At 38.5% G+C, this 16,958-nt stretch overlaps 1 protein-coding gene across 1 annotated transcript in view; it reads right to left on the bottom strand.

Moving 5' to 3' along the window:
- The window catches only part of LOC127645405 (nuclear receptor-binding protein 2-like), a 59,417-nt gene extending 43,744 nt beyond the window's left edge, over window positions 1-15,673 (bottom strand). Inside the window, exon 1 of the mRNA XM_052129014.1 lies at window positions 15,125-15,673. Coding sequence (XP_051984974.1) covers window positions 15,125-15,244 — 120 coding nt within the window. The 5' untranslated portion in view covers window positions 15,245-15,673. The remainder of the gene's footprint in view (window positions 1-15,124) is intronic.
- Window positions 15,674-16,958: the final 1,285 nt, after the last annotated feature.

Here is a 16,958-nt window from a genome sequence, read left to right as displayed (position 1 = left end):
TCATGACAATCTCCTGAACTCCAAACTGAATGTCAGAATGGGAAAAAAAGGCGATTTAAGCAATTTTGAGCGTGGCATGGTTGTTGGTGCCAAAGGGGCCGGTCTGAGTATTTCACAATCTGCTCAGTTACTGGGATTTTCACGCACAACCATTTCTAGGGTTTACAAATAATGGTGTGAAAAGGGAAAAACATCCAGTATAAGGCAGTCCTGTGGGCGAAAATGTCTTGTTGATACTAGAGGACAGAGGAGAATGGGCCGACTGATTCAAGCTGATAGAAGAGCAACTTTGCCTGAAATAACCACTCGTTACAACCGAGTAACAAAGCATTTGTGAAGCCACAACACGCACAACCTTGAGGCGGATGGGCTACAACAGCAGAAGACCCCACCGGGTACCACTCATCTCCACTACAAATAGGAAAAAGAGGCTACAATTTGCAAGAGCTCACCAAAATTGGACAGTTGAAGACTGGAAAAATGTTGCCTGGTCTGATGAGTCTCGATTTCTGTTGAGACATTCAGATGGTACAGTCAGAATTTGGCGTAAACAGAATGAGAACATGGATCCATCATGCCTTGTTACCACTGTGCAGGCTGGTGGTGGTGGTGTAATGGTGTGGGGGATGTTTTCTTGGCACACTTTAGGCCCCTTAGTGCCAATTGGGCATTGTTTAAATGCCACGGCCTACCTGAGCATTGTTTCTGACCATGTCCATCCCTTTATGGCCACCATGTACCCATCCTCTGATGGCTACTTCCAGCAGGATAATGCACCATGTCACAAAGCTCGAATCATTTCAAATTGGTTTCTTGAACATGACATTGAGTTCACTGTACTAAAATGGCCCCCAGAGTCACCTGATCTCAACCCAATAGAGCATCTTTGGGATGTGGTGGAATGGGAGCTTCGTGCCCTGGATGTGCATCCCACAAATCTCCATCAACTGCAAGATGCTATCCTATCAATATGGACCAACATTTCTAAAGAATGCTTTCAGCACCTTGTTGAATCAATGCCACATAGAATTAAGGCAGTTCTGAAGGCGAAAGGGGGTCAAACAAAGTATTAGTATGGTGTTCCTAATAATCCTTTAGGTGAGTGTATATTTATGTTATGTTAATAGAGACTTTTTCACTGTATTAAATTTTGCATTCATAGTAAAACTGTTTTGATCCCTATTATTGCACTAGGGTTGCAATGGTATGAGATTTTCATGGTATGATAACAGTCTCAGAAAATTTCACGGTTTCAAGGTATACGGTAGCATGTAACTACCATGTTATATAACTAAAGCATGTTAGTTTACTTGTTAGCATACCATGTTAAATTAACTACTAAATGAAAAATAACATCCGCTGTGTGAGCTTTTAAATAATTTCCTATGATTATTAATAATTAAAATATACTGTAGGTGTAATGAGGTGTGGAAATAGGAGAAGGTAGACGGGGGTGTGGATCCAAGTGCGGCTTTATTTGAGTTAACATAAAAGAAACAAACACAGGAACAAATCAAAATCCACGATGGGAAAAAAGGCAAACCAAATACTGAAGAATACGGAGGGGGTAACCTCGGACGGACAACAGGGTAACCACGAGCGGGTAGACAGACTGGCAGGGAACACGAACAGAGAGAGTCAGGATCAGACATACGCGGAGACATGTAACATCAACGATCGACAGGGGAAGGAGAAAAAAGTGGGGTTTAAATGGACAGACATGGTGATAACAAAATGACGAACAGGTGTGGACAATAAAGCTGTGACGGGACCGGAAACGTCGGGAAGAAGGGAAGTGTAGTTTTTCACAGAGACAGTGAAACACGGGCGGACAACAACGAAGACATGACAGGAAGCGTGAGCGGTGAGACAGAAAACACGGAGCAGACAAGGGAGCGTGACGTGGACGTGAATAGTGACGGGTGAAACAGAAAACACGGTACGGACGACACAGGATCATAACAGTAGGTGAGCAACAGTGAGGCCAGACTGCTCCTGTCTGTACCTTTAACTCATTTTCGTTGGAAATCAAGTGACGACCCACCATAGTAAAAACTTAACCTGTATTTAATGTATCCTGGGTTGCATTTCCTTTTATGTTGTATAGTTTTGTTCATGGTTTTCCAGTACAAGGACATGCATCAAGTGAAATTATTTTTGTTGTTGATGTCAACAACAAAATCTACAGTAAGTTTTCTCTACCCCCCTTTAAAAATTGAAGAGCATATTTACTTATATGTCCCCATTACTATCCCATTTGTTTCCTAATTTCAAACATCATTCAAACAGAACATACATATTACACAGAAGGAAAGGTTCCTCATTACCATGGTTAGGTCAGTGTAACTAGTCTTACATAATAGTAATAATAATACAAAATTATAGTATTTATGAAAAATAAATACTAGCTGAAACACATCTTGAATCTTTAATGACAACTACCACTGTTGATATAAAATGAGGTCTAAAAAAATTCTACCTTTAGATTATTTCATATGAAACTATAACATTTTGTCAAAATAACAGTTACTTTTACTCATGTAAAATTGTGAAACAATATTGTAAAGGTGAAGTAGATTAATTTTTTGGCGCATAGCAGTGTGTTGCTAGTGCTGTTTGGCATGTCAGGGCTGCTACTGATTGAGAGTTTTGACTTGACAATCTCAGGATAATGCTTTAAACTAGAAAAGCCTCACTAGAATTGAAATTGGTCACATCAGTTTTGATGTCTGCACTCCGCAATATCGAGGGAAGCTCAGTTGTTGCACATGTGCACCAGAGAGCAGAGCAGATCATGATCGCAATATTGTTATACTCATGTGAAAGTACAGATGAGAAGCCTTTAGCTGTTTGCGAGATTATCATTAAATCTGCCTTGGCAGTCCTAAATGGTCTATCACTTGGGCGGCCGCTGAAATATCTTCAATGGGAGAACCATGGCATTGTTCTTTCCCTGCTGTCTGCGACCCAATCCGAATAGACCTGTTGAGAAACTCTGCTTTATCTCACACAAACACTCACTTATATCAGACCCCCTCGCCTCGATTCTCTCTGACATTTTCTCTGCTGCGTGTGTGCGTGAGACGCAAACTGACGATGAAAGGAGATGCACACGCGCATGTGAGATTCTCCGTCCGATTGCATTTTTTTCTCAATACCATCCATCCATCCATCCAGCTTCAACCGCTTATCCGAAGTCGGGTCGCGGGGGCAGCTGCTCCAGCAGGGGGCCCCAAACTTCCCTATCCCGAGCCACATTAACCAACTCTGACTTGGGGACCCCGAGGCATTCCCAGGCCAGTGTGGAGATGTAATCTCTCCACCTAGTCCTGGGTCTTCCCCGAGGCCTCCTCCCAGCTGGACGTGCCTGAAACACCTCCCTAGGGAGGCGGCCAGGGGGCATCATTACCAGATGCCCAAACCACCTCAACTGACTCCTTTCAACGCAAAGGAGCAGCGGCTCTACTCCGAGCTCCTCACGGATGACTGAGCTCCTCACCCTATCTCTAAGGGAGAAGCCCGCCACCCTTCTGAGGAAGCCCATTTCGGCCGATTGTACTCGCGACCTAGTTCTTTCGGTCATGACCCAACCTTCATGACCATAGGTGAGGGTAGGAACAAAAATTGACCGGTAGATCGAGAGCTTTGCCTTTCGGCTCAGCTCTCTTTTCGTGACAACGGTGCGATAGAGCGAGTGCAATACCGCCCCCGCTGCCCCGATTCTCCGGCCAACCTCCCGCTCCATTGTCCCCTCACTCGTGAGCAAGACCCCGAGGTACTTGAACTCCCTCACTTGGGGCAAAACCTCATTCCCTACCTGGAGTACGCACTCCATCGGTTTCCTGAGAACCATGGCCTATTTCTCAATACCGTAGCAAGGAAATACAGCAAATGTACATGGTACGATAACCGTCAATTTTCATACCATGGTATACGTGAAACCGGTATACAGCTGCAACCCTATATTCCACCCCACCCAATCACCCCGGCGAAAAAAAGGGGTGTCCTCTTTTTGGAAAACAAGAATATGGTCACCCTACTTTCACACATCTGTAATCTTGGCAGTTATAAGCACAGTGAGAATTCTGTCTGCTTGCCTGAAACATTCAGGATGGATCTCTGAAAGAGAGTGTGAGTGTGTGACCTACTGAGCCATTAAGACAATTCTTTTACTTTTGCCTCACTTTGAGACTCTGAAGTAGAAAGGAGAGAACATTCTTTTCTGAGGAACGACAAAAGACTCCGCAAAACAAATTGTGAAAAATGCAAACTACCCACTTAAAGGCTTTTTTTTCCACATTTAGGACCTCAAGCATGTAGTTTGCATTTTTCACAACTGGTTGTGGAATCTTTACTCGTTGTGCAGATTGAATTGAAAAAACAAGCTGAATACAAAACTAACTTTAATAAAGTTTTGTTCTTTAAACCGCCTGCCACTAAATTATAATTTCCACCAACTATTACATCCAACAAACCCTAGATTTTTCCATTAGCTAAGATTTCACCAAAGACCACTGTGGACACCGATTATCTGACTATGTTCCTAGATTGCAGTGTATTATGAGAGACTGATGAAACTTTTAAATGCCTCTTGTTTATTCAGGGCTCCAGACTAAAAAAATTACTTAGGAGCCAAACTGAAACAATTCTGAAAAGTTTCTAGTCACCAAATCACAGAGTTTCTTGATTAAGATTGCTCTACAGAAACAAGAGAAAGCCAAAGGAAATCAGCTAATAATAACCCATTACCCTGAGGTTTTAAATACAGTAGGTATAGTTGAGAAGATATGTTTGGATTTCCCATTTGTCTCATACATGTTCACACACCTTTCATAATTTATACAAATATATATTATTTATATTATTTAGTAATGCCCTTCAGACTCTTCATTACAGATATTTACATAAAGTATTTTAAGCATATAGTAGTGTGTTGCCTTCTTGAGCATCAATGAATATTTGAGCCTTGTGTAACAGTTATGCACAAGTCCCTCAGTTGTCCTAAGTGTCAAAAGCTGGATCTCATATATATAATTTAATTATAATTTAAATTGTTTTAAAATATTGCGTCCTTTACAGGTGGACCAGACACAGAGACTGCAAGAGTGTAAATTGAATTAAATCCCAGATGCAATATATTGTGCTACTCCAATCCCAATCAATACTTACCAGAAGAAGAATTTTTTTTTTTTTTTAATGCACTTTAATTTCATGCAGTAACATATTGGCATAGTGATTGATGTACTTACTGTATGTTGTCATGAAACAGAGACCCTCCCCTTGAAATCTGATCAGAAGTGGTCACAGGAGTCAGTTATTCTTATATATATATTTATTAGGGCTGTCAATCGATTACATTTTTTAATCAAATTAATTACATGGTGTCCCGATTAATTAATCGTGATTAATCGCATATACAAATATTTGCTGAGAAAGCCCCTTATATAACAATAATTCAATATATAATGATGAAATAATTATACATAGTTATCTTTAATAAGATTAGAGGTCGAGCGAATTTTTTGCATTTTTTACAATATCCAAGTATATCAAGCCGATTATTAGGCAGGCACATCTGTGGGCAGCCTAGTGTTGTTTGGGAACACGTGTTGGACGCATTTGTATAACTTCTTTATATTAAATAAAAACTTTTGATATGTTACTGCCAACTTTGAGAAAAAACGCGACATGACGTTCGGCTACTTTGGATATTGATAGCGTAGTTGAAGTTGCATTATCACAGCAGAAGGGTTGCTATCATGTCACAATAAGTAAGCAAGAATTTTGCAATTACAGACAGTGAATCTGAGTGTCACGATTCCCTTGTTGTCTGCCCCGTGTTTCTCTTGTCTTTGTCTAAAAACTACACTTCCCACAATTCCCGGATCTCATCACTGCCATCATTGTGTCATTGTTCACACCTGTTTGTCGTTTGTGATCCTCCTGTGTCTGTGTATATAAACCCTGTTTGTTCTCCACTCCTTGTCGTTTGTTCAATATTGATGTTCTGACTGTTTTGATGTTTCCCTGTCCTGATGTTCGCTCTGCTGCCCGTCTTGTCATATTTATCCTGCCATGTTTATCCGTTCCATGTTCCTTTGATGTCTCCCTGTTTTAGTTTCAGTTTCCCCTCGTGGATTGTTTCATTTGTTCCAGTTTTGTCTTATTTTCACTTTTGTTCAATACACCGCGTTTAGATCCCACTTCTTGTCTGCCCTCGTCTGCATTCCTAACACTGAGACTTGTATTTGTTCTGTTTGTGTGTCTTATATTTGAGAGGGTTGTCACTCAATGCAGAGAAATAAGTAATAAAAAAAGATACCAACGCACTATAGGCTATTGAAGGACTGGCTTTGGTAAGCTCGGACGTTATCGGTTCTGCTATCGGTACTGGAGAAATTAAGAAAATAGATTTATTATTGCTATAAAGAGAAAGTTATTTTATCTCGCCAGCCATTTCTATGTTTAATAATATGAAACCATTTGTCTGTGATGCAATTTAGCTATTCGCAGTCAGAGAGACGAGAGAGAGAGATCTCGCGCACAGCGAGCACAACACAAGCCCTGCTTAATGAGTGACAGAACTAAACATTCAAACGTAGCCTGGTTTAGATCTGTGATATTAGTCTGATTTTATTTTAGATTTCGCCTTCCAAAGATTATAAAAAGAATATTTATACATAAGCCGCATTCTGTCTAGCACAACTTCCTTCCCTTCACAGCGGTGCACTGACATTTCTCCCTAAAACTCAAACTTAACGTCAGAATCAGCACGATCGGTGATTGTTGTAAAATGCAGTCTAGCTACTGTTGCTAAATTGTGGGATGCGTTTAATAATAAAAAGAGCGCAAGACATACCGTTCCCAAGGCGGCGCGCGCTCCGATACAGACTGCAACGAGACAAGCTCGTATAGGCTACTTTGGGTTTCATGTGCGCGTCAAATATACACAAAAATATGTCAAAACGACCGACTTGGAGATTCACTTCAACATAGTTTATGTCTTAAATGGACGTAGTTATGGAAATAGTTGGGAGAAAATATGGTGCATCAGGAGCCTATTAGACTCGGTCTTAAAGGGGAAGCAGTCTAATAAACATGCTGACGATTGAGCCATTACTACGAATCAAACAACAAAAGGCAAAGAGAAAATCGCTTCCAGCTCTTGAATGAATAACTTCTGCATTAATAAGCATTAATATATCTATGATAAACTATGCAGTGTTATTTTACAATTGATTACTTTATTAGATTTCTTTTTAGACCACACCTGAACAGTAATGTTAGTAGACCTTCCTGAAATTAAATCACTGTGCCTATATAACGTTTATCTTTGTTTAATATATATATATATATATATATAAAAAACAAAAAGAACCATTAAGAATACCGTTAAAGTACCGGATCGATAAACAGTATCGGTAAGATAGTAATACCATTAAAACCTTAACGATACCCATCCCTAGTTATTCCTGTGCTTCTCTTGGATGCTCTGAATATTGGATTACGTGTCTGGATTGCCCCTTAATTAAAGCTGCATTTGGATCTCAACCTTCGTGTCTCGGAGCAGTTCGTAACACCTGCTTTGTTTATTTAATATATTTGTTATACATTATTTATACAATATGTTTTTACATTATACATTTTTAATTTAAGTGTACAAGTGCAGATTGGTCAAGTGTTCAATAAATGTATTTGTTGAAAGATTTTGTCTATCTTAAGTAATTATTTGTGTTACATTTTATCTTTCAAATAAAAGGTTCAAATAAGAGGTTACAAACAAGCACATATCGGCCAAAATAAATCGGCAGCATTAATCGGCCATCGGCCGACCCAGATTTCAAAAGATCGGCATCGGCATGGAAAAACCAATATCGGTCGACCTCTACTTTAAATATTAAAATGTTATATATAAAATAAACAAATATTCAGATAATTAAAATGCATTACATTCTTGTGGCAGAAGAGTTCATCATTGATAAGACAATATAAAAGCAGCTTTAGAATACAATGTATTGTTTACTACCATATTATTGATCATAAGTCAATCATTGACATACAGTTCACAGCAATCCATTTCACAAGTGAATTTGTCAATCAGTTGGAGATTTATTATGAGGGTTTGTTTAAGGACCGTCAATGTACACCTGCGTCAGACTTTTTTTTTTAAACAAGCCAGGGGTATACATAGTACACAATACTACAGATATATTTTACAATAATGCCAAGACATTATATTCATTACATAGTGAAATGGTTTTCAATGCTTTGGAGTTGTTGGAGGTACAAAGAGTATTTAAATAATATTTCAAGTCTTTACAAAAATGTGCAAATAGGGGCTTTATAGACATAAATTTACACTTATGTATAAAAAACTTGGCAAGAAAAATAAACATATTAATCAGAAAATATTAACTTAAGTTATCAAAACTGTGAAAACCAAATAAAACATCTTTATGAAGAAAAGTAAAACTAGTTAAAATAGAGGTACGTACGTACAAACAAACTTTTCATCTACAGCATTACAGACGGAGAAAAGTGGATCTATTTCAGGGAGCATGTTTCTTAAATAAAGATTGACTGGGTAAAAAAGTTGTAACAGTTTAAAGGACACCTCCTTAACCTTGTTGGTAATTCAATATTTGTGAGGTAAAGACCATACGACCTGCGTCAGACATGCTTGTGTCACGTCTCGGGTGTGTTGCGTCATAAAAGTAAAATGTTTAGGTCACTGTGTCCAGTTAAATATAGTTTAATACTCAATCTTTAAACACATCTTGAGATCCCTTAAAGATCGCATTTGAGCTCCATCAAGTGTTTTGAACATAAGAAATTGTTTTCTTCACTGTATAAACTGTGTGTTGCTCACACAGCTGAAATTCCAATTACTGCCCTCTGGAGTAAACAGGTGGCACTACAAGCTTGAATTTCTCAGTTAATGTAATGACGAGTCAGGCTGGTTAGGATCCATATGCGGTTTATTCAACAGAGGCAACTCAGGTCGTACAGGCAGGGTCAAGAACGGGCAAACAGAGAGTTGAAGATAGAGAGGAACGTAAACAAGGACGGGCAATAGGTCAGGGCAGGCAGCATACAAACGTGGTAAGTAACAGGCACGGAGTCAACAAGGCTGGCGGCAGAGCTATCGTAGTCAAGGAATCAGGCTAGGTTGATACACAGGAAATCAAGGAGTAAACAGAGTAAATACGCTTGGTGATGTCGCTGGGGCAAACAAGACTTCGCAATGGAGAAATACACAGGCATGTTTAAATAGACAGAGACAACGAGGGACAGCTGCGGAACAATCAGACCTAGGCATGTGGGTTATGGGAAATGTAGTCTGAGCAGTCAATACTCGGGCGAGTGCGATCTCCGAAGGCCGGGGGAGAAGGCGCCCTCACCGGTGTTCGTGACAGTTAAGCATTGCGATTAAAATGCGTTAATTTTTGTCAAATTAATCGCACGTTATTAACGTGTTAAATCGACAGCCCTAATTTATATATATATATATATATATATATATATATATATAGGTACTATATATATATATATATATATATATATATACATACACACACTCACCTAAAGGATTATTAGGAACACCATACTAATACTGTGTTTGACCCCCTTTCGCCTTCAGAACTGCCTTAATTCTACGTGGCATTGATTCAACAAGGTGCTGAAAGCATTCTTTAGAAATGTTGGCCCATATTGATAGGATAGCATCTTGCAGTTGATGGAGATTTGTGGGATGCACATCCAGGGCACGAAGCTCCCGTTCCACCACATCCCAAAGATGCTCTTTTGGGTTGAGATCTGGTGACTGTGGGGGCCATTTTAGTACAGTGAACTCACTGTCATGTTCAAGAAACCAATTTGAAATGATTCGGGCTTTGTGACATGGTGCATTATCCTGCTGGAAGTAGCCATCAGAGGATGGGTACATGGTGGACATAAAGGGACGGACATGGTCAGAAACAACGCTCAGGTAGGCCGTGGCATTTAAACAATACCCAATTGGCACTAAGGGGCCTAAAGTGTGCCAAGAAAACATCCCCCACACCATTACACCACCACCACCAGCCTGCACAGTGGTAACAAGGCATGATGGATCCATGTTCTCATTCTGTTTACGCCAAATTCTGACTCTACCATCTGAATGTCTCAACAGAAATCGAGACTCATCAGACCAGGCAACATTATTCCAGTCTTCAACTGTCCAATTTTGGTGAGCTCCTGCAAATTGTAGCCTCTTTTTCCTATTTGTAGTGGAGATGAGTGGTACCCGGTGGGGTCTTCTGCTGTTGTAGCCCATCCGCCTCAAGGTTGTGCGTGTTGTGGCTTCACAAATGCTTTGCTGCATACCTCGGTTGTAACGAGTTTTTATTTCAGGCAAAGTTGCTCTTCTATCAGCTTGAATCAGTCGGCCCATTATCCTCTGACATCAACAATGCATTTTCGCCCACAGGACTGCCGCATACTGGATGTTTTTCCCTTTTCACACCATTCTTTGTAAACCCTAGAAATGGTTGTGCATGAAAATCCCAGTAACTGAGCAGATTGTGAAATACTCAGACCGGCCCGTCTACCACCAACAACCATGCCACGCTCAAAATTGCTTAAATCACCTTTCTTTCCCATTCTGGCATTCAGTTTGGAGTTCAGGAGATTGTCTTGACCAGGACCACACCCCTAAATGCATTGAAGCAACTGCCATGTGATTGGTTGATTAGATAATTGCATTAATGAGAAATTGAACAGGTGTTCCTAATAATCCTTTGGTGAGTGTATATTATTTTTTTATTTACTTTTTTTTTTTTTATGGAATTTGTGAAAAAGTCCACATAAAGATCATGTCCACATAAGATCATGAAAATGTTTTTTTTAAATAAAAGACATTTGTTGTATACTTACAATATGGGCGTTGAGTGATGTAGATTTTCTATGGCAAACCAATACTAGGATTAATCAACGGGCAGAAAACAGACAAAAGTATAATAATTAGAATCACATCAATAAGCCACAGGTGTGAATGGCTTACAGACTGCTAAACTGTCCAAAAATGAACATTTCTAGAGTTCACCATAACACCTTTCTGTTGTTGTTGCTATAATTCTTCTCTGCTTTAATACACTTCGCTAGACACCTCTGTTTTTGAGCATGAGCTTAACTCATGCTCCAAAAGCCAATTATGTTTCGATTAACGCATACAGCTGCTGGACAAAACCAATCTGCAATCACAGTATCTATGCCTTTAGTTCGATTTTGCAAATACCATACCTGTATTATTTCAGTTGGAATAGAGCATTTACATGACATTTTAAAAAGACTAATTATTGCTTAGTTCGACTGAAAAACGTTTTAAGTGCATGTTAGCACACTCAATGGTTGTTGGCTTTAAGGGTCAGAGGGAAAAATATATAAAGAGAAAGTGTGAGAGAGTGATGGAGAGCGAGACAGAGAGATGTTCTTCCTGCTGAACAGAAAGACTAAGTGTATGCAGACTTGTCTATAAGGATGCCTGAATCTTTAAGCAAGTTGTAAATTAAGGCACAGTAGTTCAGACAGCCATGAAAGGCAGTTGCCTCTGGGAATATTTAACAGTCACAGATCTAACTGTTAGAACATTTAAATAGCATCGCTCATTAGAGACTTGGTGAACTTTAGTCCCACTATGCTGCTTCTATAGGCTAATTATTATCTTACTATTACTGGTGGTGTCCTTAGGAAAGTGATTATAATTGGGATTTTAATCACTGGGATATAACTCATTTAATTCAGTCAAGAAACCTGCTCTCTGCTGAGATTACACAAAGCACTGATGCTCCAGAGGGGTTAATGGTGCAGATCTGCCCAGATGGAGAAAACAAGATTCATGTGCACACTTTTCTCAAATCCCCTTCTCTGTCTTTCGACCAATTTACAGTTAATGTAACATGTAATACAACAAAGTGACTTACTTGGAATGGATGTAATTATTATAGGGTTTAAACTTTAGGGAAAACAGTTGAAAAGAGAGCATCAAATCTCACATCTCATTTGTAAGATGTGACTGTGACAGATTCAATTTGTTAGGTTTAGCAAGTCTATCAGTGACTACAATGGCAAACAGTTCTTCATAGAAATGGCAAAACAGTGGAAAACAGTTGCATAACAGAAGTGTTTATGAGCTATGCCAAACTGGCTACGATCACAGAAATTTCTCCAATAATGGCTCTATTCTACTCCTTCAATTACAGCAGAACACAAAATGAGCTAATTCATAGCTGTCACAATGGAATACATGTAAACGAAGTAAGAATAAAAGCTTATTTAAACCAAACCCACAAGCTATCCCAGATGTAAACAGTGTTTGGACTTGCTTTATCTTATGAAGTGTCATAGCCATGTGAAAATTAACACATCACCACCAGAAAACATCATCGTTCTATCATCTCATCTGCTGAGTCATTTTCACCCTAGGCTTCTCATTAACACACATGTGTTTGGTGTTAAAGGAATAGTTCACCCAAAAATGAAAATTTGGAACTTCATTTTTATCATAATTTACTCTAATATCATTGACTTTCTTTTTTCTGCAGTTCACAACTAATGTGTAGGTCAACAGATCAATACAATGTAAGCGAATGTTTGCCAGAAATTGGAAGCTACAAGAGCACATAAAGGGAGCATAAAAGTAATCCATACGACTCCAGTGGTTAAATCAATGTCTTCAAAGGTGGTATGACAGCTCCACAGCTGAGAAACAGGTCAATATTTAAGTCATTTTTTACTATAAATTAGGGGTGCACCGATACCACTTTTTTTCTCTGATATATTTACCTCACTGTGTAGAACTGATTGGGGTACTCTCTTATATGAAAAGAAACATAAACATCTAACTACACAATATTTCAATATAAATGTATAGCCTATTAAGAAAACATAATTGTTAACTAGTCTACTGGATAATGCAGCAGCAAAATTAACACTAATTTATGTGAAAGACTTCAGTAGAAAAAAGTCAGTTTTCTTTGTAATTTTCTTTTCAATTTGTATCTTCTGATCTCTTTTTTTCGTTCACTTAAATCCACTTTTCATTCACAGAATTTTTTTTTTTTTAAAACCCAGTCAACTTAAGTATTGTTGTAATTTGTAAACAAATAATAATAAAAAATAAAAATATTACAATTAAATAACTTTTAGAAATGTATTATTAAAAAGTAATATACAGTATTCGGTCATGCTTTTTTAACTTTAAAACACTTTGGTTTTATTTTGACAGTCAGAACACTCCAGGAAGTCCTTTAAGTGTGTGTAGCCTAGCTCACAGTGTTTTAATTTGATTATTCAAATTCTGGTTGAAGGCTCCTTCAGTGCCGTTCTTGATGGATGTTACAGGTGAACCAATCTCTGAAAACAGAGCACTATGCATTCACTGAAATGCACAAGGTGACTATATATATTTATTTTTCAAAGTCAGCAATTCACAAAGCTATCGTTTGTATTCAGGAGAATTTAAATTAAATGCACGAGTCAATTATACTTTTTTTTTAAAAAAATGTTTATCATTTTTGGAGCTTTACAGTAACGACTATTACTAACACACAGTATCGGATTTGGATCGTCTCGTCGGCCAAAGCTTCAAATTTTTGGCAACCACTCACTTGCATGTTATGGACCTACAGAAATGAGATATTCTTCTATAAATCTTTTTTAGTGTTCTGCAGAAGAAAGAAATCCATACACATCTTTTTTATGCAATCTAAAGCCACTTTAGGTTTGGCTGGCAATCCTGATGTCACAAGGCCATTGTTGAAACAGGTAATGTTGATGCCAGAATTTTGCAACCACCTATAAAACTCCCAGCATTACAGCTCTTTACGAGTAAAATGAACAATCTGCAAACAGATGCTGTGATGCATGACCCACGCCTTACTTTGTAAATCTTTGAGTCATTCATTGAGAAAAGAAAACAATTAATGCAAACAAAACTCATAGTGCTTACACTTCCAGGCTATTCACAAGGAGAGAATAATTGCACAGTGTGCTTCAGCCAATTTGTCCCATTGCATTTATCCAATTTTGGATCCTTATTGCTTCTCATAGTCAAGTGTTGAGGAAAAAGAACATTCAACTTCAACCTTACACATTGACTCTCACATAATATTGAGAGTCGGTGTATTGGCAATGTCCTCTTGAGTAGGAGAAGTGGAGTTGTTTTAAGCTTGTACTTCAGCATTAATTAGTATACAAATAAGAGTTCTACTAATAACACATGGTTAAAAGAGAAATTTAGAATGCACCACTGTCCTGTAAGATAAGCTGAAGGTGTGCCAGGGAGTGATACGTTTTGTATACAGTCACTGTGACTAATCTCAAAGAAAAGCCTAGCTCTTTTCACTGACTGACACATCTACACCCATACTATCTTAAAAACAAAAAAGAGCAAATAAATGTAAACACAAATGAGTATTAATAATGCTCAGTAAGAACTAATTGATATGCATGGATGCAAACTCATGAGAGGTGAAAAACATGAGAAATTCATAGCAGATTTTCTTGATATATAATTTTAGTTTGTTTGTTTGTTGTGTTTAAGGTTTTTTAAAGTGTTTAAGCTTGAACTAACCCTTTCAAGTGATTTTAATAAGGAAAATGACCAAACAATTGGGCAACTTAGCTTTTAAAAAAAGGTGAGCTAAAAGGTGAATATATAAAGTACTGCGCGCGTCTGCAGAGGGGGAGGGGCCGAGCGTGCGCTCGAACGTTTACATCAAATGCCTTACAGAAAACTTCGTGTAACACTTCTAAAATGTTCTTCAATATCCTTTTAGAAGATGTGTTTTTAAATGCATTGGGTTGGATCCGTTATACATATGTTTCTTTTCTTCACAAGTTATTCTGCAGTGTGATACAGGCATTTCATATCTGTAAATCACTGTAAACTGTTACCATGTGGAGAAGAAGCCAACTGTGATTATCGCGAAGATACCAAAGGCTAATCGTATTCTTATGTTGGCTACATATCGTGTTATTCCCAGTTTCTTTTAAATACTTATCACACTTTCTGCATGATCAAACAAGAAACTACGGCGGCGATGTTGCATGTGGATCCTTGGAGAGCGTGCTGTAGTAAACGTACCTGCTCCCGTCTCTTCTGCCAGCGGCCGCATGGGCTTTCCTCCAGGATTTCACTCTCATCCTCACTCTCCTCCTCTTTACCCCCGGACCCCGATATCCTCTCTGGGACGGACATCGTCATCTTACCCTTGCGTGCTCCTGTAACAGTTCCTTTAAGACCACACTTCGAGCACGCAGCAGGACCTTCGAATGTTTGCAGCGATGTTGAAGCTGCAAAGGTGTATCAATGATGAATATAAATCAGTGCCAATCACTGTTGCAAGTTTTATTGTCGAATCGTCCACCACATAAAATACTGCAACGGACACCTACATTCCACGATTCGTGAGCGTTTTAAAGCAAGGTAAAATAAATAAATAAATAATCATGGTTATGTTGAATTTAACCCCATCCTCATTGATGATTGGAAACAAGAAAAGGCTCCCGTTTGCAGACAGTCTCGTAGGCCTACGTGAGAGACGTGTATGTCTGGACCGTTTAATCGCAGATGCTATTTACATATTCAGTGCTCGAGGAGCCCTACCAACAGTCATCACTTCATCTCCGTCCAGCTTCACCGACTACTTGAGCTTTCTGAATTTCCTTGTTTTAATATGCTACCGTAAAGCTTAGACAAAATGCACAGTCATAACCTAGAGCTTACGTGTGCAAATACATCCAGTTTCATAAGTGTAGGCTATAAACATGTCTGTTATATCTATCTATCTATCTATCTATCTATCTATCTATCTATCTATCTATCTATCTATCTATCTATCTATCTATCTATCTATCTATCTATCTATCTATCTATCTATCTATCTATCTATCTATCTATCTCTCTCTCTCTCTCTCTGTCTGTCTGTCTGTCTGTCTGTCTGTCTATCTATCTATCTATCTATCTCTCTATCTATCTACACTGGTGGCCAAAAGTTTGGAATAATGTACAGATTTTGCTCTTATGGAAAGAAATCGGTACTTTTATTCACCAAAGTGGTATTCAACTGATCACAATGTATAGTCAGGACATTAATAACATGAAAAATTACTATTACAATTTTGTTCTGAAATCTTTTTTTTTTTTTGGTAATTTCAAGCATTGCATAGCCTTCATTCCTCAAAACAATTATTGACTGGCAAGTTTCTTGAGAAAGCGGTTTCTTCTTTGCCATTTTTTAACTAATATTGACCTTAAGGCATGCCAGTCTATACTGTGGCAACTCAAAAACAAACACAAAGACAATGCTAAGCTTAATTTAATGAACCAAATAGCTTTCAACTGTGTTTGATATAATGGCAAGTGATTTTCTAGAACCAAATGAGCAATTTAGCATGATTACTCAAGGATAATGTGTTGAGTGATGGCTGCTGGAAATGGCGCCTGTCTAGATTTGATCAAATATGACTTTTTTAAATAGTGATGGTGCTGTTTTTGAACATACATACATTAACCAAAGCTCATGACCTGTATCTGCATGATTTTATGTTCTGCACTACTTCCAAATGATTGGCTGATTAGATAATCGCATGGATGATTGTTGGTGCATGTGCTGGTATGAGTTTTTCTGTAAATATTGATATCCTGGGATTTTCACACCCAGTCTCTAGAATTTACTCAGATTGGTGCCAAAAACATAAAACATCCAGTGTGAGCAGCAGTTCTGCAGATGGAAATGCCTTGTTGATGAGAGAGTTCAACACAGGATTGCCAGACTGTTTGAACTGACAAAGTCTACGGTAACTCAGATAACTGCTTTGTAAAATTGTGGTGAGAACAGCATCTCAAAATATGGGTTGGTGCTGTTATGGCAGCACGAGGGGGACCTACACAATATTAGGCAGGTAGTTTTAATGTT

Source organism: Xyrauchen texanus, chromosome 6, assembly GCF_025860055.1.
Source record: "Xyrauchen texanus isolate HMW12.3.18 chromosome 6, RBS_HiC_50CHRs, whole genome shotgun sequence".
NCBI lineage: Eukaryota > Metazoa > Chordata > Actinopteri > Cypriniformes > Catostomidae > Xyrauchen > Xyrauchen texanus.
This window is presented reverse-complemented; position numbering and strand designations above follow the sequence as displayed.